The sequence below is a fragment of the Ostrinia furnacalis genome, unplaced genomic scaffold, assembly GCF_004193835.3.
Source record: "Ostrinia furnacalis isolate ACB-3 unplaced genomic scaffold, ASM419383v2 OfSCF1159, whole genome shotgun sequence".
Taxonomy (NCBI): domain Eukaryota; kingdom Metazoa; phylum Arthropoda; class Insecta; order Lepidoptera; family Crambidae; genus Ostrinia; species Ostrinia furnacalis.
This window is the reverse complement of record NW_021131398.1, coordinates 13,602-31,107: the sequence shown is the minus strand read 5'-3', so window position 1 is coordinate 31,107 and position 17,506 is coordinate 13,602. Positions and strand designations below refer to the sequence as shown.

At 38.9% G+C, this 17,506-nt stretch overlaps 3 protein-coding genes across 4 annotated transcripts; 2 read left to right on the top strand and 1 right to left on the bottom strand.

Annotated features, from left to right (window-relative positions):
• Window positions 1-994: 994 nt before the first annotated feature.
• On the bottom strand, window positions 995-2,607 carry Cnep1r2 (CTD nuclear envelope phosphatase 1 regulatory subunit 2). The gene is made up of 4 exons (XM_028302753.1): window positions 2,405-2,607; window positions 2,188-2,259; window positions 1,429-1,563; window positions 995-1,216 (listed from the first exon to the last, which is right to left on the bottom strand). The coding sequence occupies exons 1-4, from the start codon at window positions 2,430-2,432 to the stop codon at window positions 1,071-1,073; spliced, it is 381 nt and encodes a 126-aa protein (XP_028158554.1). The 5' UTR covers window positions 2,433-2,607; the 3' UTR covers window positions 995-1,070.
• A 664-nt stretch (window positions 2,608-3,271) lies between these two features.
• On the top strand, window positions 3,272-17,311 carry LOC114351506 (enoyl-CoA delta isomerase 1, mitochondrial-like). Of its 2 annotated transcripts, none has more exons than XM_028302751.1 (5): window positions 3,272-3,444; window positions 3,730-3,956; window positions 4,059-4,205; window positions 16,502-16,714; window positions 16,887-17,311. In XM_028302751.1, coding segments are annotated over exons 1-5 (846 nt in total). In that variant the 5' UTR covers window positions 3,272-3,443; the 3' UTR covers window positions 17,145-17,311. The 2 variants fall into 2 exon arrangements, with proteins under 2 accessions (XP_028158552.1, XP_028158553.1); XM_028302752.1 differs by lacking the exons at window positions 16,502-16,714; window positions 16,887-17,311 and adding exons at window positions 14,655-14,867; window positions 15,027-15,482.
• Window positions 6,398-11,482, top strand: LOC114351504 (uncharacterized). The gene is made up of 4 exons (XM_028302749.1): window positions 6,398-6,617; window positions 7,470-7,696; window positions 9,926-10,438; window positions 10,850-11,482. Exons 1-4 carry the CDS (start codon window positions 6,398-6,400, stop codon window positions 11,120-11,122), a joined length of 1,233 nt encoding a protein of 410 aa, XP_028158550.1. The 3' UTR covers window positions 11,123-11,482.
• Window positions 17,312-17,506: the final 195 nt, after the last annotated feature.

Genomic DNA, 17,506 nt, shown 5'->3' with positions numbered 1-17,506 from the left:
GTTTGAGTCCCGGGAAAGAACATAGGATAGTTTTTATCCCGGTTTTTGAAACAGGGACGCGCGCGATAAAGTTTTTTTGTGACAGACAAAATTCCACGCGGGCGAAGCCGCGGGCGGAAAGCTAGTGAGTTTATAATTGTTAACCATTGTCACTCTAGCACAAACATCTTTTTGTAAGTATAGAATATAAGTACCTACTTGCACAGTCAGCACAATACAATACTTATAATAAACTTTGTTGATAAATATTAGGTATGTCGACTTGTTAACTATGTAAAGGAAGATGAAATAACTCTCCGAATTGCATTTAGGTACATGTCTTTAAGCAATGTGTGCTGTGCGCATACAAGGAATTGATAAATTGAATTGAAATAATATCAGTTCCAAAATGACACTGCCCAAAGCATAATTTTTAAATTACTTATATTTTTTTATAATATCAATAAGTTTTTGTAGTACCTATTATTCCATTTGATAATAATTCCAAAATTGCAACACTCCATGGCGAGTATAAACATAGTTCAAGACGTTTCGTAGCTTTTAGTGAGTGTAATAAAAACGAAGCTTATGAAAATGATTGTAGAATGATTCACAAAAAGTAATATCATAATTATGTAGGAGTCATATACTCTTTTGAGTGTTAGCACATAACTATGTAAGCTTCCTTTTACAAGTGGTTATTTTGTTATGATCTTAGCCAAATATTGTAGCGAAATTTAGTAGCAAGAGCTAAATGCAGTTTGTAGTTAACAAGATTGTTGTTCCTCATCCAATTTGTGGCACATTTCTGTTGATAAATTAACTGTAAGGTGGTTTGTATGATAGACCTATTTTTTAGTTATCTTTTATTTATTGTATATAATAAACACACCAAAGTTATGATTAATAAACTTTAATAGACTTGTAATACTTTTGTTTTATTTTTACCTTCTAGTGTTAACTATATTTTGATGAAAACTTAAATGATACTTAAAAGCTTAAATAATACCCTGTAAATTCAGTACTTACTATTTATTTATTCTTAAATAATATTCACAAAATAACAAATCAATAACCACTATAACAACTCCTCAATTGTTGGCTGGTCTTGGCTTCAAAATGAGTTTTCCAGTTTCATCGCATGACATATTGAAGTCGTTCAGTACAGACCGAGTCCTAGCTGTGATTATGCTTGGTGCTATCACTTTTCTATGCACACCCATCATAAATAATAATACTGAAAACAAAAAACACATTTTATAATTTAAAAATGAGGTATGCTAGTGGAATACATTATTAATTATTCCTGTACTAGTAAAACAAGATAACAATCAATTATTATTGTTATCACAGTCTCATGAAACTGTTAGGCTCTCTTAGTTTCTTTTTTTATTAGAAATTAAATATTTGAACTATAATCTAAATACATTATTGTAATGGTTTACATACCAAGTAGAGTAGAAGTGAATGCAAAGAATGGATGGTTCCACAGGGACTGTGTGAGAGAGACAACAGGCGTCAGAGGATCAGATAGCCAGTGCCACGCTGCCATTGCAGTACATACTGACACCACAGCTAGTAGAACTGGAAAATTAAATATTAACAGCTTAATTCACATGTTATAATGTTTAAGGTTCATTTCAGTGACTTCTCAGAGGCATTACAAGTAATTTTACAAGAAATTGTTGTGCTCAGTAGTGCTCTCCCTGTTTGGGTGTCCACGGAAGACCAGCGTCGTGGCATTATCTACTGAGATGCTATGACACCATGCTGAGTGGATACCTTTTCAGTATCATTGTAATTACCTTCTCATTAAATAATGTTAAGTATTGCAAGTGTATTGTCGATGATACTGAATAAACATTTTTTCTTTCTTACTTTCTTTCTTTCTTAATTTCACTTGAGCTTCTAGGCATATAAATAAATAAATAAATAATAATAAACAATTTATTTCATAACAATGGGTACATAACAATGTTAGTGACCGTAGCTCCCTTTTAAGCTAATGAGCCTGTATCAGGGAGCAAACGCTCTTCCATTAATTTATTCATACTATAGTAGAGGATGTACAGTTATAAAATAATATTATTCTGAACATATTAACTTGTTTTTTTTAAAGTTTTTTTAAGTTTAATTTTAAAGTTACACTATAAGAATCATAAGCAGTTACTCTAATATAAAAATGTAAAAATATTGAAGTATACTTACTTCTCCATCTCATAGTTGCTGGTTGGAGACATCCTATTACTTCTGTAAGGCGGCGCTCAAATGCCTTCAAATCTAAAAAAGAGTATCATTTGAAAATACATTTTTACCCCAAATTATTATGTACCTATAGAAATCCTTATGTTAATAAAGTATAATAGGAGGTAGTATTATTGTATAAGATAGTCAAATGTATGCTTTTCAATGAGATTTATCTTACCATCACAGGCAGTTTGTTCTAGAGACATTATAGGTTGTTTGACTAGCGTTATTGATATCTACGATGAACCAAGCAAATTATCGCACTGCGGGTTTTATGATTTTGAAGATTTTGCAAGTATTCATTACACAATTCATCAAAAAATAGACTTTTTAAAACTGCAAAACACTTTGAAACACCGATTATTTGACAACTGAAGTGACAATGACAACTGTCTGAACTGACAGAAATGACAGTCTTGAAGGGATGTATCGATCCGATTCTAAACGATTCTTTTAAACGATTAAGATCCAGTATAGTATGCATCAAAGATGCATATGCATTATTGCACTTATCCATTTATGGAAACTAGGTATCCTTTCCCATCCAAAATTCAAATCTACCATAGCTGCTACTCCTTTACAGGAAATTAAATTCAACACCCAATTAATTTAAGAGTAGTTAAAGATTTATTTATAAGAAGCATCATTTCTAATGCTATTAATTTATTCATCATTGGATCGCGCATGTTACAACGCCGTGCTAGAAACGCGGCGTTTGTAACTATGCTTTCTTTTTTCGGGCCTTGTTTTGAGCGTAGTTTCAATTAAATACAATGTATGGAAATGTATGTAATCCAAAGTTTATAATAATATTATCAACCCAACAACAATAGTCTATTGTAGTTTGAAGCAATTAATTTAACTTTTATAGTAGGTACCTACTAAGTCAAAGTTATCTAATAGTGTGAGGTCGTTCGTTATCAATTTTTGTCAACTTGCCGCAAGTCTTGCCTTGAAAGTATAATAAAATGCAGTACGTATTTACCTAATTTGATAATATTTTATCACAGTTCTTATCATTGATATATCTATCATTAATTTCATCGTAGCTTTCCTTAGTAGCTAGCCCGGGTTCAAAGATTATGTTCATGTCCGTAATCGTTGCTGACATACGATTCATAGTGACTAAACAAACAATGACTACTACATAGTGCTACTGACACAAAAAGTGTACTTACATACGAAGTGACGTTAACTGAAGTTGCTGCAGCATCATCAGTAAGTTTTTATTATTTTCAGTCAAATCCAAATTTTTGTTATTGAGAAATTAAAAAGTGACAAGGTACTTACTCTAGAACAAGATTAAGTAACATCAAGAAAATACTGCCAAAATTACTTTAAAGTCCACCTACATACTTGTATTTTTTTACCAGTTATTCAGATGCCCCAAATTTTTTACATAAACTGATGGAACTTAAGATGGAGAACAGTTAAAGAAAAACCTGTTTTCTGTACCCATAACATGTGCAGAACTTTCAACAACCCAATTATTATTTTTTTCAGTGCTTCCCTTGAGATTTTTTCGCGCATCCAGGCGTATAGTGCCGGCTGCAAGAAGTCTGTCATCCGATGTACCGTCGCTAGATTTATCTGTGGACAGCGAAGGCATTGCTACGCTGACCATGCAGCGATTACCAGTAAACAGTCTCAATCTTGAAGTTCTACAAGAATTTGATAAGGCCCTTGATGAGGTAGAAAAGATTAAGGCGAAAGGATTGATTATTACTTCTGTAAGTATTCAAAAAAGAGAATCAGATGATTGATTACTACGATTCAAGCCTGCTAGGTAATGAAGATGCATCTAGTTAATGTTTAAACTATTATGATTTCAGGCTTCGTCTACTGTATTCTCTGCTGGTCTAGACATCAGAGAAATGTATAAACCGGAAACGGAAAGAATGGCGACATTTGCGTCTACTTTGCAAAATCTTTGGTTGAAACTCTACGGTTCGCCCTACCCTACAGCTGCTGCTATCACTGTACGGAATAAATTATTATGTGCCTTAATAAAACACAGCGTTCTGTTGAGAGAGCTGTCTATGATCTTTGCCTGATTTTAGTCTATGGTATAAGAAAACTTACCAATTGTCTCTGCTTTATCATCTAGTTTACCTTCTTTATACACCAGCTGGCACCACTTTCTATGGAAATTGGTGATCTGTCNCATTCGCTAAAACTCATTTTTTTTAGCAAATAATAAATCAAATTCAAGTTTAAATGCACTTTATGACATAATTTTTAAATTGTCACTATTAATATTTTTTACTGAATAACCTGTAAAAGTTAATTCTACAATTTCTGAAAAAGCACCTAAAAGTAACCTTTTCATTAGTGTAACCTAAAAGTAACCACTGCAGTTCAAAAGTAACCTAAAAGGTTACAAAAGTAACCTTCTGGCAACACTGATGTTTAGTGAACTCTGGTGTTGCCAGACACATGAATAATGTTAGTTCCTCAAACATTCATGTCACGACTTTATAGACAGACTGTACGCATCGTTTTAATAACGGTTTTGCTCTGTCATCGAAGGTAAATTATATCTTTACAATCATACTTATTGCTACCCGCGAAATAAGCAGCATCTCTGGTAGGGTACAGTGCCGTAACTAGCCTTTTATGCTCCCGGTGCGAGAAAGAATATAGACAGAAATTGTCTCATAGTTACGGTATAGGTACTTTTGTTTCACGCAAAAACTACTGAATGGATTTTAATGAAACTTTACAATAATATAGCTTATACATCAGAATAACACATAGGCTACAATTTATAAACATATTGTTCGAAATACTAATCCTGCGCAGACGAAGTCGCGGGCACCAGCTAGTACTAAATGTATGAAACCGATACCGTTCTGACGCGTCACGTCACGACACATCAGACAAATATAAAACCACCTTTACAAGTGTTGTTGTTTCAAGATCGCTTGAAAAATGCCATATAGATATAGATAGTACAGAGGGCGCGTCTACACCATATTCGCAATAAAACAAAATGTACCTACTAACTACCATGCATGAAACAAAACTAGATACTGGTCTGGTCATTTCTGCGCCCCTCCAGGGTCTGCGCCCTGTGCCTGGGCACCGCTGGCACCGCCATAGTTACGGCACTGGTAGGGTAGATGACGAAGGAGCATAATGTATGTTTGAATGCATTGAAAATACATTCAATGAGTCTTATGCACTTAAATAGATCCACTTACCTATGTACTTCCACGAGTACAGATACATGCTAATGTTCATTACATTAACATATGGCCACCGCAAGATCCGAACCCACAACCACATTACAGCTGTAACGAAAACTACTTACCTATTCCAAAAAAAATATATACGTCTGCTTATTTTAAACCTCAGTTTTAAACATGGCATAGCATCAGAAAATAATATTTACCGACATAAACATTCAATAATACCTATCTATGTCAATTAAACATTTATCTACGACCGACTTCTACCTAATAATAACGTAAAAACACAAATAGCGGATCACAAATCGATGTGGCTCGCCTGAATATTGTATGGTGAGCTTCGTGAATGGACTGCTACCTAGGTAAATTTTAAATTTTAAATTCGTATAGTAGAGCTAGCTCTACTATACGAATTTAAAACGCTACTCAAAAGTATGCATCTACTTAAGTACATATTTATTCAAAGTTTTGCGATTCATATTTGATAAATATCAGAGTATAAATTGTATTTCCTAAGTACTGTATAAGTACTGTAGTTAGGTACGCCTGTGCACAACAAACAACACTTCACGACAAAATATCGACGTTTATTCCTACACTACGTGACCAACGCGACACATTTATAGTTTCATTCCAAGTGTAAAAGTTTGAAACTAGGTTATTGCACATATAATTTTATCTGACACTAGATGTTAAACTCATATCTCCTAATCGTTTTAATCACCTCGCATTAGTAAAAACTTATCGTTCACACCAGCCTCAAATCCTGAGCCAAACAACGCGAAACAGCAATAAAACAACTGTATAGTATCCCTCATTAGTGTAAAGGAGACGGGAGATCTCTGAATATAGCCGGGCTTAATTTCTTGGCGTGCAGCGACGGACTAATTAGTGTGTTAGACACAACATTAGAGCGACAGAGAAATATAGAAAGTCAAGAGTGCAACTGAGACGGCGAGAGCCGGTGGCACACGTCCAAGATGAATTTGATGTTCCGGAAGAACTTCAGCGGAGAGAAGAGCATGGGCACTAGCGGGGGTGGAGGGAAGGCGAGGGGGGCGCTGGGTGCAGGGAGGAATGCCAAGCGGCGCGATCGCGAGCGGTACTCCTTCATGGAGGAAAACCACTACAAGACGCTGAAGACCCATCTGTTCCTCTCGGCGGCGCCCCGCTCCAGCGCGCAGTACAACGACGGCTCAGGTAACCCGTGACCAGACCACACAGTGACAGCCAGTGACGTGCCACTCACAACAGTTATTGTTTGTTTGCGAACTTCCGCTTCAAGTTTTGAACTGTTCGAATTCGCGGCAATAAAATAAGTGCGCCAGACGCGGTGTATTTTTGACGGACATGTTTCCCATCAGACGTGCTTGCTCATTAGTTACCAGCTGATGCGGAGCCGTCGAGCTATTAATACAAGCGTGAGACTGACGCCTTGTTTGTGCGTAAGCGGCCGGCCGTGAAAAGGTAACAGATTTATGTAAATACATGAACACGCAATGTTATCCATAGCTGGCTGAAACTGCCGAAAGCCGGTTTGAACGAGTTGATGGATTTGGCTCCATACGCAAGTCTCGAACGTCTATTTCAGTAATGCGGTATCAAACTACAACAAGAATGTATGCACAACAGCAATAGGTACTTTTAAACGCAAATACTCGTATTATTGTCAAGCGCATTTATTTTGATCGTAGTTCAAATTTTTTGTTAATTGTATCGATTTTCCTATTAAGCCCGAGTATCAGTCATATTACAGCAAAAACTTTCTTGTCTCTACATCAGTGCTAACTGTAGCTTTCTCGCACAACAGGTGAGACAGGAGTATCAATGCAATTGAGCCCATGCGAAGTGCCTACAACTAGCATTTTTAAACGGAAAAACAGGATTGCCCCCTAGACAAGTTGCACTTCTTGAATCGAAAATCGAATCCGACAAAACTCCATACAAAAAAAAGACCTTTCGACCACTTTTCAACTGGTTTGCGATTATAATGTGCACTTTGTTAGATCCACTGGAGAACCAATTGTTAAAAAACCTTCTATCTGCTTCCAGAACGATGCGGCCCCGTTCTCGGCGGAGGGACCGGCCCCGAGCCGGAGCCGCCGCAGCCGCTGGTCACGCGGGAGCCGTCGGTGTCGCTCATGCGCTGGGACCGGCCCGCCACCGCAGCCACCTCCGACCGCCGGCGCACCGAGCCCGTCTCGCTAGCGACCCTCGAGCGCGACTGCTTCGTGATACCAGCGCACGCGCTCGAACGCTTCCTGCCTGATGGCGTACCGGTAAGCTTCGTTTGACCAGGAATAATAGAAAGGCCCGTGATCCAAAAGGATAACAAAGCATTGAAAACCACCTCCGCTTCCTGCCTGATGGCGTACCGGTAAGTCTAGTCTTCAAACTAGAACCAAAGGCAGCCTTAGATGGATGGCTGCGCAGCAATGTTGAGGCTTGCTTTATGGTTAAAGATGGATCACGGGCCTTTCTTGTCCTGGTGGACAAGAAAGGCCCGTGATCCAAAAGGATAAAGCATTGAAAACCACCTTCGACCGCCGGCGCACTAAGCGTCTGGCTTATAGCGACGCTTGAGCGCGACTGCTTCGTGATACCAGCGCACGCGCTCGAACGCTTCCTGCCTGATGGCGTACCGGTAAGTTTTGTCTTCGAACTTAGCTAGAGCCAAAGGCAAAACTAGATGCGCAGTCATGTTGAGGCTTGCTGTAACCAACCAGGACTAGAAAGGCCCGTGATTCAAAAGGATAAAGCATTGAAAACCACCTCCGACCGCCGGTGCACCGAGCCCGTCTCGCTAGCGACGCTCGAGTGCGACTGCTTCGTGATACCAGCGCACGCGGCCGAACGCTTCTTGCCTGATGGCGTAGTACCGGTAAGTCCTAGCTTCCCTAGCTTCGAATATAAACTAGATCTAAAGGCAAAGCCGTAGATGCGCAACCATGATGAGGCTTTCTGTAACCGGGACTAGAAAGGCCCGTAATCTAAAAGGATAAAAAAGCATTGAAAACCACCTCCGACCGCCGGCGCACCGAGCCCGTCTCGCTAACGACGCTCGAGCGCGACTGCTTCGTGATACCAGCGCACGCGCTCGAACGCTTCTTGCCTGATGGCGTAGTACCGGTAAGTCCTAGCTTCCCTAGCTTCGAATATAAACTAGATCTAAAGGCAAAGCTAGATGCGTAGCCATGTTGAGGCTTGCTGTAACCAGGACAAGAAAGGCCCGTGATCCAAAAGGATAAAAAAGCATTGAAAAACACCTTCGACCGCCGGCGCACCGAGCCCGTCTCGCTAGCGACCCTCGAACGCGACTGCTTCGTGACACCAGCGCACGCGCTCGAACGCTTCCTGCCTGATGGCGTACCGGTAAGTCTTGTCTTCTTAGCTCGATCCAAAGGCAAAGCCGTAGATTCGCAGCCACGTTGAGGCTTCCTTTAACGAGGACTAGAAAGGCCAGTGATCCAAAAGGATAAAAAGCATTGAAAACCACTTCCGACCGCCGGCGCACCGAGCCCGTCTCGCTAGCGACGCTCGAACGCGACTGCTTCGTGATACAAGCCACGCGCTAGAACGCTTCCCGCCTGATGGCGTACCGGTAAGTCTTGTCTTCTTAGCTAGATCCAAAGGCAAAGGCGTAGATGCGCAGCTATGAAGAGGCTTGCTGTAACCAGGACTAGAAAGACCCGTAATCCAAAAGGATAACAAAGCATTGCTTCGCCGCCGGCGCACCGAGCCGGTCTCGCCAGCGACGCTCGAGCGCGACTGCTTCGTGATACAAGCCACGCGCTAGAACGCTTCCCGCCTGATGGCGTACCGGTAAGTCTTGTCTTCTTAGCTAGATCCAAAGGCAAAGGCGTAGATGCGCAGCTATGAAGAGGCTTGCTGTAACCAGGACTAGAAAGACCCGTAATCCAAAAGGATAACAAAGCATTGCTTCGACCGCCGGCGCACCGATCCAGTCTCGCTAGCGACCCTCGAGCGCGACTGCTTCGTGATACCAGCGCACGCGCTCGAACGCTTCCTGCCTGAAGGCGTACCGGTAAGTCTTGTCGTCGAACTTAAACTAGATCTAAAGGCAAAGCCGTAGATGCGTAGCCATGTTGAGGCTTGCTGTAACCAACCAGGACTAGAAAAGCCCGTAATCCAAAAGGATAACAAAGCATTGCTTCGACCGCCGGCGCACCGATCCAGTCTCGCTAGCGACCCTCGAGCGCGACTGCTTCGTGATACCAGCGCACGCGCTCGAATGCTTCCTGCCTGATAGCGTACCGGTATGTGTTGTCTTCGAACTTAAACTAGATCTAAAGGCAAAACTAGATGCCCAGCCATTGTGAGGCTTCGTTTGACCATAATAATAGAAAGGCCAGAGATCTAAAAGGGTAAAAAAAGCAATGAAAACATGGCGACCCACATTTTGTACTCTTGATGATTTGGTTAATGTAGGTAGTTAAACAAAGGCAGACAACGGTACCCTATTAACATAATTTTTATTTCAATTCCAGCTCCCAGTGCCACCCCCAACTCCCGAAAAAGGAGGACTAACGAAGACTGTTCCAAGTTCCCTCAGCATACTCGAGATAGCTGACCCCAAGCTTTGTATATTGGCTCACCTGATGAGCCCTTTAGAGCCCATAGAGCCTATACTGGAGTCTCCTCTGGCCAAGCCTCTGATACGGCAGAAGACGGCCGCAGGAGAGCTCCTGAGTGACGTGGCTCAGGCGAACACGGCGGTGGGCGGGATGCTTCTAGCGAACATGGAAAAGAACGCGGAGTTTCCATTCATATCTTACTATGTGATAAATACGACACAAACAGATCCTTTGCTTTTCTACAACAACATGAGGAGTGCGTCTCTGAACAAGTTTGACCCGAAGACGATCAGGTACTCGGCTGCGCACACGCTGGATCTCTACAGCGAGGTGGCGATGATATGCCGGCCGCCTTTCAACGACCTCGCCGGGGGACCCAAGAAGTCGCATACCCCTACTACTGGCTTCATTATTAGCGTTTATAAGGTGAGCGAGCACATTTCGATGATGACGGAATAATTTATGACACGGTGTAACTTTATGTATGTAACTTTATCAGGAAGTAACAGTACACCACCTTTAGTTCAAAGTTTGTCTTAGAGTAGGCGCACACCGTTGATTTTTAGTTGGCCGATAGTTGTGCCCGATTTTAAACAGTATGAAAAATCGGCCAAATCGAATCGGCGTAGTGTGCGCACTCCCATACATGCCCATACTGATCAACTGCCCGACTAAACTATCGGCCGACGAAAAATAAACGGTGTGCGCCTACTCTTAATCTCTCTACTTTCCACGAACTTATGACTAATGTTACAGGTATCTACCTACTACTAGTAACTACAACTACTTACAAATAAACTTTCTGCATATTTCTGACAGACACTAACCTCGTTCCAGGTCTTCGAAGGCGACGACGGCGAGCGTTTCGAGAGAAACTGGCTGTACTGGACCGGCGCTCGAATGTTGTACCGGCATCTACCCCACTCTGTGGGCATGAGGAAGATAGCATTGCACAAATCCGTAGCCTCTCATGGCGACAAGATGTACTTGTTGGTGTGTGAGTGCGCCAATTTGCTGGACGACTTGTCAGGCGCCTCCATGTTGGTGACGGCTCTCCGCGCGCGGTTGTGTGGGTATACCGGGCTATACCGGCCTATACAGACGTTCTAGTAGAGGGATGGCCTGAAGGCCTGTAGGTATGTCCGAGGGCACTTGAGGATCAAGTTTTGTAAGTTTTGAGATTAATTGTACCGTCAATCAAGTTTTGCGCGTTTTAATTGTACCGACATTATGCCAACCAGTGCTGTAGTTAATTTTAAACTTTTGCGTTGCACAATTTAATTAAATTAAACAGGTTTTAACGTGATACGCGGATAGGTAATATTGAAATATTACCTGTGTTTGCCTGACGTTTCGACCGCGTTGCACGGACTTGCACGGGCCGCGGTCACAGGCTGACTGGAGCGTCGAGTGCGCGATCCGTATGGTGGGTAGAATCATCTAATTCTACCCCCTTAATATTGCCCAAGTTAAAACGTTGGTCACAATGTGATGTAAAGAGATAAAAGTGTTTTACTTTTAAGACTTATCGTTTTCAGGATTAAAGTTAATAAAAATAATATTCTTTATCTAAGCAAAAATTTGGTATCATGTCCGAAAACTACGACGTACGACCTTTAAAAGCAATTTTCAGCAGAACTCGTTAATTTACAATAATTTATTATGCTTTGATGAAATAATCTTACGTGCCTAACAACTTTCAAATCCTAAGCGATAAAATTAGTAAGTACAGTCACTGAAAAATGTTTTAGCCATTTTTCATTTAACTACGCGGGCTTAGTTAAAATTCGATTACGTGACCATATTCAAGGCCTTTACGCAAAATATAATTATGTAAAAGATCCTCAAGTGTACCAGCAGGTCTCAATTCAAAATTGTTCATAGAGCACAAGTTGTGAACAAAATGGACCAAAATAATATATTTAATGGTAAGAAAGCTGAAAAATGTATGATTGGTAACAAACGAATGATTCGAGCCGACGTGTTCCACTCCTATAGGAGATAACTTAGAGTAAGATTTACAATCTTTAATAAATTCAGATTTTAATTACTTAAGTAAGTGAACGCAATAATGATGCTTTTCTTTCGTCTTAAAATTTTCGTCTGTAATGAATCGAATTCCACTCGATGCTTTTTGAGACTTGGCTATAAATTTTGACAATCAATAACTTAGAATCTCATAATATGTTAGGATTACTGTTTTTCATGCACACTTTTCCTTTAGAGTTTAAATGCGGACTACAATTTGCCTAGTGGCTAAGTCACCGGCGAATTTGACTGCGTAGGTACATCTATATCTAAAGGTACCTATAAGCTCACATTAATATGTGGCGTGTACTGTGTGCAGTACATTTGTAGGGATACTGGTCCAGAAAACCTGGATATTCTCGATTTGTCACACGTTTTTGAGTTCCATTCATACTACCTACGTGTTATTCGACACAAGTACTTAACTAACAAATATGTAAAAAAAATACGCATTTACATGTACTTTTTTGTTTTGTGACGAATTTTCGACTCGACTTTTGGCAAATCGACGATACACCCACGCCACTTAGCAATGTGTCTTTACCTAAAATCGTGCACGCTTATATTTAGACTTTTCCCGACATATTTTCCTTTCGATTGTCTCACTGCCAAGTTCAGAATGAAGAATTGACAATAATTATTTATTTGTCTTTTGATGTGTAAGTGCGGTTTAAGTATCTTAAGTTGTTTTAAAATACATTGTAAAGAGTCGGTTTATGCTAAAACAGAACCTTATTACAATGAGTCATCACTCTTAAAAATCTTAATCCTTCCTTCTACATAGGAATAAAAAAATCTAGGCTTATTTGATTATTATTGTAATAAGGTTTTACTTACCAGAGGTAAAATACCTCTGCAGGTTTATTAAAGAAGCTATGTTACTGATATTTCTAAAGAAAGTATGTCGTAATATTGCTTGTCTTCCAAAAGAGAAGAGTACAACATACACGTTCTGTCATTATTTTCGATCCAGTTTTACTCGTAGTTCCTTACATATCTTGTGATACATATCATTCTATATATTTGTTTCATAAGAATATATTTTTGACATATACGCACCATTTCCTACTGTAACTTTAGTACAGTAGCATCGAATATTACTTAACAAATGTCTTGCTTTGTATTATTAGTTTGACGGACAAGAATATTCTAAATTATAATGTAATAAATATAAATACAGTGTGAGTCACGTTAAAGTGTACATATGAAAATAGATGAAACTAAACCCATTTTTATCGACAAAAAAGAGGTCTAAAATTTTTTGAGATTTTTTTTTAATTTTTTATAGAATTTTTTTTCTTCCAATTACTTATTGTAAAGAAAACGTAATAACTTTTAAACTAAGCGGTATATCCTGATAAAATAAAAACAGTAATAATGCAAAATAACAGGCGATACTAAAATAATACATAAAATACACAAAAAAGGCCAACAAATAATAAAAAATGATACTTTTTGAAAAAAATCTAAAACGTTCATAGCAAATGTTGTGATAGGGATAGATNTCCCGCGCTTTTTTTCCCAAAATTACTTTAAGTCTATAATACTTGTCCCAATTTTTTTTACATAAACTGATGGAACTTAAGATGTAAAAAATTTGACGAAAAAACCTGTTTTCTCTACCTATAACAATTGTGCAGAAACTTTCCACAATCCATTTTTTTTTTCAGTGCTTCCCTTGAGATTTTTTCGCACATCCAGGCTTATAGTGCCGGCTGCAAGATGTCTGTCATCCGATGTACCGTCGCTAGATTTATCTGTGGACAGCGAAGGCATTGCTACGCTGACCATGCAGCGGTTACCAGTAAATAGTCTCAATCTTGAAGTTCTACTAGAATTCGATAAGGCCCTTGATGAGGTAGAAATGATTAAGGCCAAAGGACTGATTACCTATTACTTCTGTAAGTATTCAAACAAGAGAATCAGACGATTGATTACTACGATTCAAACGTGCTAGGTAATGAAGATGGATCTAATTAATTCTTAAACTATTATGATTTCAGGCTTCGTCTACTGTATTCTCAGCTGGTCTAGACATCAGAGAAATGTATAAACCGGATATGGAAAGAATGGTGACATTTGCCTCTACTTTGCAAAATCTTTGGTTGAAACTCTACGGTTCACCCTACCCCACAGTTGCTGCTATTACTGTACGGAATAAATTATTATTTTAAGTTCAAATTCAATGTTTATTAGCTACATGTGTACCTAGAGAGGAACTTGCTATAGGACTTTTTATATGTGTCCTAAATAGCGCTACCACCATTTATTTATTTATTTATCTATTTACAACGACAACAACACTACACTGTCATCACAGGACATCCCACTGCGACAGCGAAGACAACACATCAACAAACACAACGTCAAATACACAACTAGAAACCACCTACATACAAACCACATAACATACTATAACAAATAATGATTTCGAGACAACTTAATCGGCTGGCGCTGAAAAATACCGTTGCCGCATTCCACTGCTACCTACTCTACGACTTACCTACTCTAAGAGTGATTTCTTCACTATAGATAAATACAAAATAAGTTTAGTTAATAAAAAAAATATTATGAGCTAATGATATAACTAATGATAATACCGCTTTTCCTCTAGGGTCACGCCCCAGCTGGCGGTTGTTTGATCGCAATGAGTTGTGAGTACAGGGCAATGGTGAATGGTAACTTCCGAATTGGATTGAACGAGACTGCGCTAGGCATAGTGGCGTCTAGCTTCTTTATAGACACCATGCGCAGTGTCATCTCACGGCGAGAGACTGAGCTGGCTCTGACCACAGGACGAATGTTCTTTGTCGATGAAGCTCTTAAGGTAAGCCTACCGGATTAGTAAACTGGGAGTCGCGGATGGAGTTATAAAACTAATATTGCCAGATTTGGCAAATTCAAACCACTAAACGCCAACGTACTTTAATGTTTTTATAAGTAAGACCGTGTTTGTTTAAAATAATTCCAAATATTGATTTCACAGGTCGGCTTGATCGATGAAACGACGACGGATAAAGCAGATGCTATAGAGAAATGTAAGAACTTCATCAAGAGATTCGACAAAATTCCTCCTTTAGCGCGTGGCCTTACGAAACAAAGAAAAAGAATTTATGAAATGGAGCATCTACAAAATAATTCAGCGGCTGAGAGAAATGAGTCGATACATTTCATTACTCAACCTGAAGTACAACATTCTGTAGGAACGTATTTAGAAAAACTAAAGCAAAAAGCTGCTAAATGATAATGCAGATCATGCATGCATGACGTATATGTGCCATAGTATAATATGTACGGTCTACTTAGTACATAGGTTTAAAAAGTGATGTTAAAATGGTTTCAAATGAATGTTTGTAAATATTTGTATTAATGCTCAACAAGCGAAAATTACAGCTCTTTTTGGATAAAATTTCGATTAAGTATTATAATTATCAGCGTTTCCATTGGGCGTTTTAATCGAAAAAAAAGAAACTCACTCTTGTATTCAAACATTACTTATAATTTATTTTTCTTTTAAATAACACGTACTATTGGTACTATCGGCAACAGTGATAACTGCCCATTGCCAGTCATGTTATCTCGTTCTATCGCAAAGAATCATCATTTGATGAGAGCGAGAGCAAAAACGGAAATGGATAGTTAACAGTGTGGCCGTGTGTACCTACCTACGATACGGATACAATACGATTAACCGTGTACGCCCGCCATGTAAAGCCTGACCAGAGGGTCTAGACAAAGTGCAATAATAATCGCAAACCAGTCGAAAAGTGGTCGAAAAGCCCCTTTTTTGTATGGAATTTGACGGATTCGATTTTCGATTCGATCAAAAAGTGCGTTTTGTCTAGGGGGGCTGGAACATAAAAACCCTGGCATAGAGGCGCGTCAATTGCATTTGATAGTGCAACNCAAGCCATTGTGGTAGAACTACCTTTGCGAAACCCGTATCTAAGTAGCTTATTTGCGGTAATAAAATTATATATACGCTTATAAATTACTTTTTCATATATTTTTGAAAATATTGGTATAAGTGTAATGGGTCTGTAATTTGTCATTTCATATTTTTTACCTTTCTTAAATAATGGCTTAACAATACATAATTTGAGTTTATCGGGAAAGTATCCTTGTTCCATAGATAAGTTGATCACATATGCTAGGGGTCGACTTAAATATTTAGCACACATTTTAATAACGCGGGTAGTTAAGTTAAGTTCAAATTCAATGTTTATTAGCTGCATGTGTAGATAGGAACTTGCTATAGGACTTTTTATGTGTCCTAAATAGCGCTACCACCATTTAGAGACAACGTAATCGACTGGCGCTGAAAAATGCCGTTGCCGCATTCCGCTACTGTACTCTGAGTGATTTCTTTACAATAGACAATAGTTAGGTATATACAAAATCAGTTTAGTTATTAAAAAAATATAAAATATTATGAGCTAATGAACACCACTTTTCCTCTAGGGTCATGCCCCAGCTGGCGGTTGTTTGATCGCAATGAGTTGTGAGTACAGGGCAATGGTGAATGGTAACTTCCGAATTGGATTGAACGAGACTGCGCTAGGCATAGTGGCGTCTAGCTTCTTTATAGACTCCATGCGCAGTGTCATCTCATGGCGAGAGACCGAGCTGGCTCTGACTACAGGACGAATGTTCTTTGTCGATGAGGCTCTTAAGGTAAGCCTACCGGATTACTAACTGGGGTCTGGGAGTCGCAGTTGGAGTTCCACCCAAAACTAATATTGCCAGATTTAGCAAATTCAAACCACTAAACGCCAATGTACTTTAATGTTTTTATAAGTAAGACCGTGTTTGCTTTATAAAATAATCCCAAATATTGATTTTACAGGTCGGCTTGATCGATGAAACGGCGACGGATAAGGCAGATGCTATAGAGAAATGTAGAAACTTCATCAAGAGATTCGACAAAATTCCTCTTTTAGCGCGTGGCCTTACGAAACAAAGAAAAAGAATTTATGAAATGGAGAATCTACAAAATAATTCAGCGGCTGAGAGAAATGAGTCGATACATTTCATTACTCAACCTGAAGTACAACATTCTGTAGGAGCGTATTTAGAAAAACTAAAGCAAAAAGCTGCAAAATAATAATGTAGATCATGCATGACGTAATGTACTATAGTATAATATAGGTAATACTTAGTACATAGATAGGTTTAAAAAGTGATGTTAAAATGGTTTCAAATGATGTTTGTGAATAACTGTATTTATTAATACTCAACAGGCGCTAATTAAAGCTCTTTTTTTAAATAAAATTTCTGTTTATTATAATTATCTGCGTTTCCATTGGGCGTTTTAATCGAAAAAAAACTCACTCGTATTCAAAAATTACTTTAAATTTTTTTCTCTACCCTTTTTTTTAAATAGCACGTAACATAATTGAAAGAAAGAAAGAAAGAAAAAACATTTATTTGGTACCAAAAAATTAAACAAAATTAATTAAAATTGAT

Excerpts from the sequence above, each read along its gene's own strand:
- Cnep1r2 (XM_028302753.1), bottom strand. The coding sequence starts at position 2,432 with ATGTCTCTAGAACAAACTGCCTGTGATG. Across the intron at positions 2,260-2,404 it reads AGAACAAACTGCCTGTGATG|ATTTGAAGGCATTTGAGCGC; the intron begins GTAAGATAAATC and ends ACTCTTTTTTAG. Across the intron at positions 1,217-1,428 it reads ATTCACTTCTACTCTACTTG|TATTATTATTTATGATGGGT; the intron begins GTATGTAAACCA and ends TTTTGTTTTCAG.
- LOC114351506 (XM_028302751.1), top strand. Across the intron at positions 3,957-4,058 it reads AAGGATTGATTATTACTTCT|GCTTCGTCTACTGTATTCTC; the intron begins GTAAGTATTCAA and ends TTATGATTTCAG. Across the intron at positions 4,206-16,501 it reads CTACAGCTGCTGCTATCACT|GGTCATGCCCCAGCTGGCGG; the intron begins GTACGGAATAAA and ends CTTTTCCTCTAG.
- LOC114351504 (XM_028302749.1), top strand. The coding sequence starts at position 6,398 with ATGAATTTGATGTTCCGGAAGAACTTCAGCGGAGAGAAGAGCATGGGC. Across the intron at positions 7,697-9,925 it reads TCCTGCCTGATGGCGTACCG|CTCCCAGTGCCACCCCCAAC; the intron begins GTAAGCTTCGTT and ends TTTCAATTCCAG. Across the intron at positions 10,439-10,849 it reads TCATTATTAGCGTTTATAAG|GTCTTCGAAGGCGACGACGG; the intron begins GTGAGCGAGCAC and ends ACCTCGTTCCAG.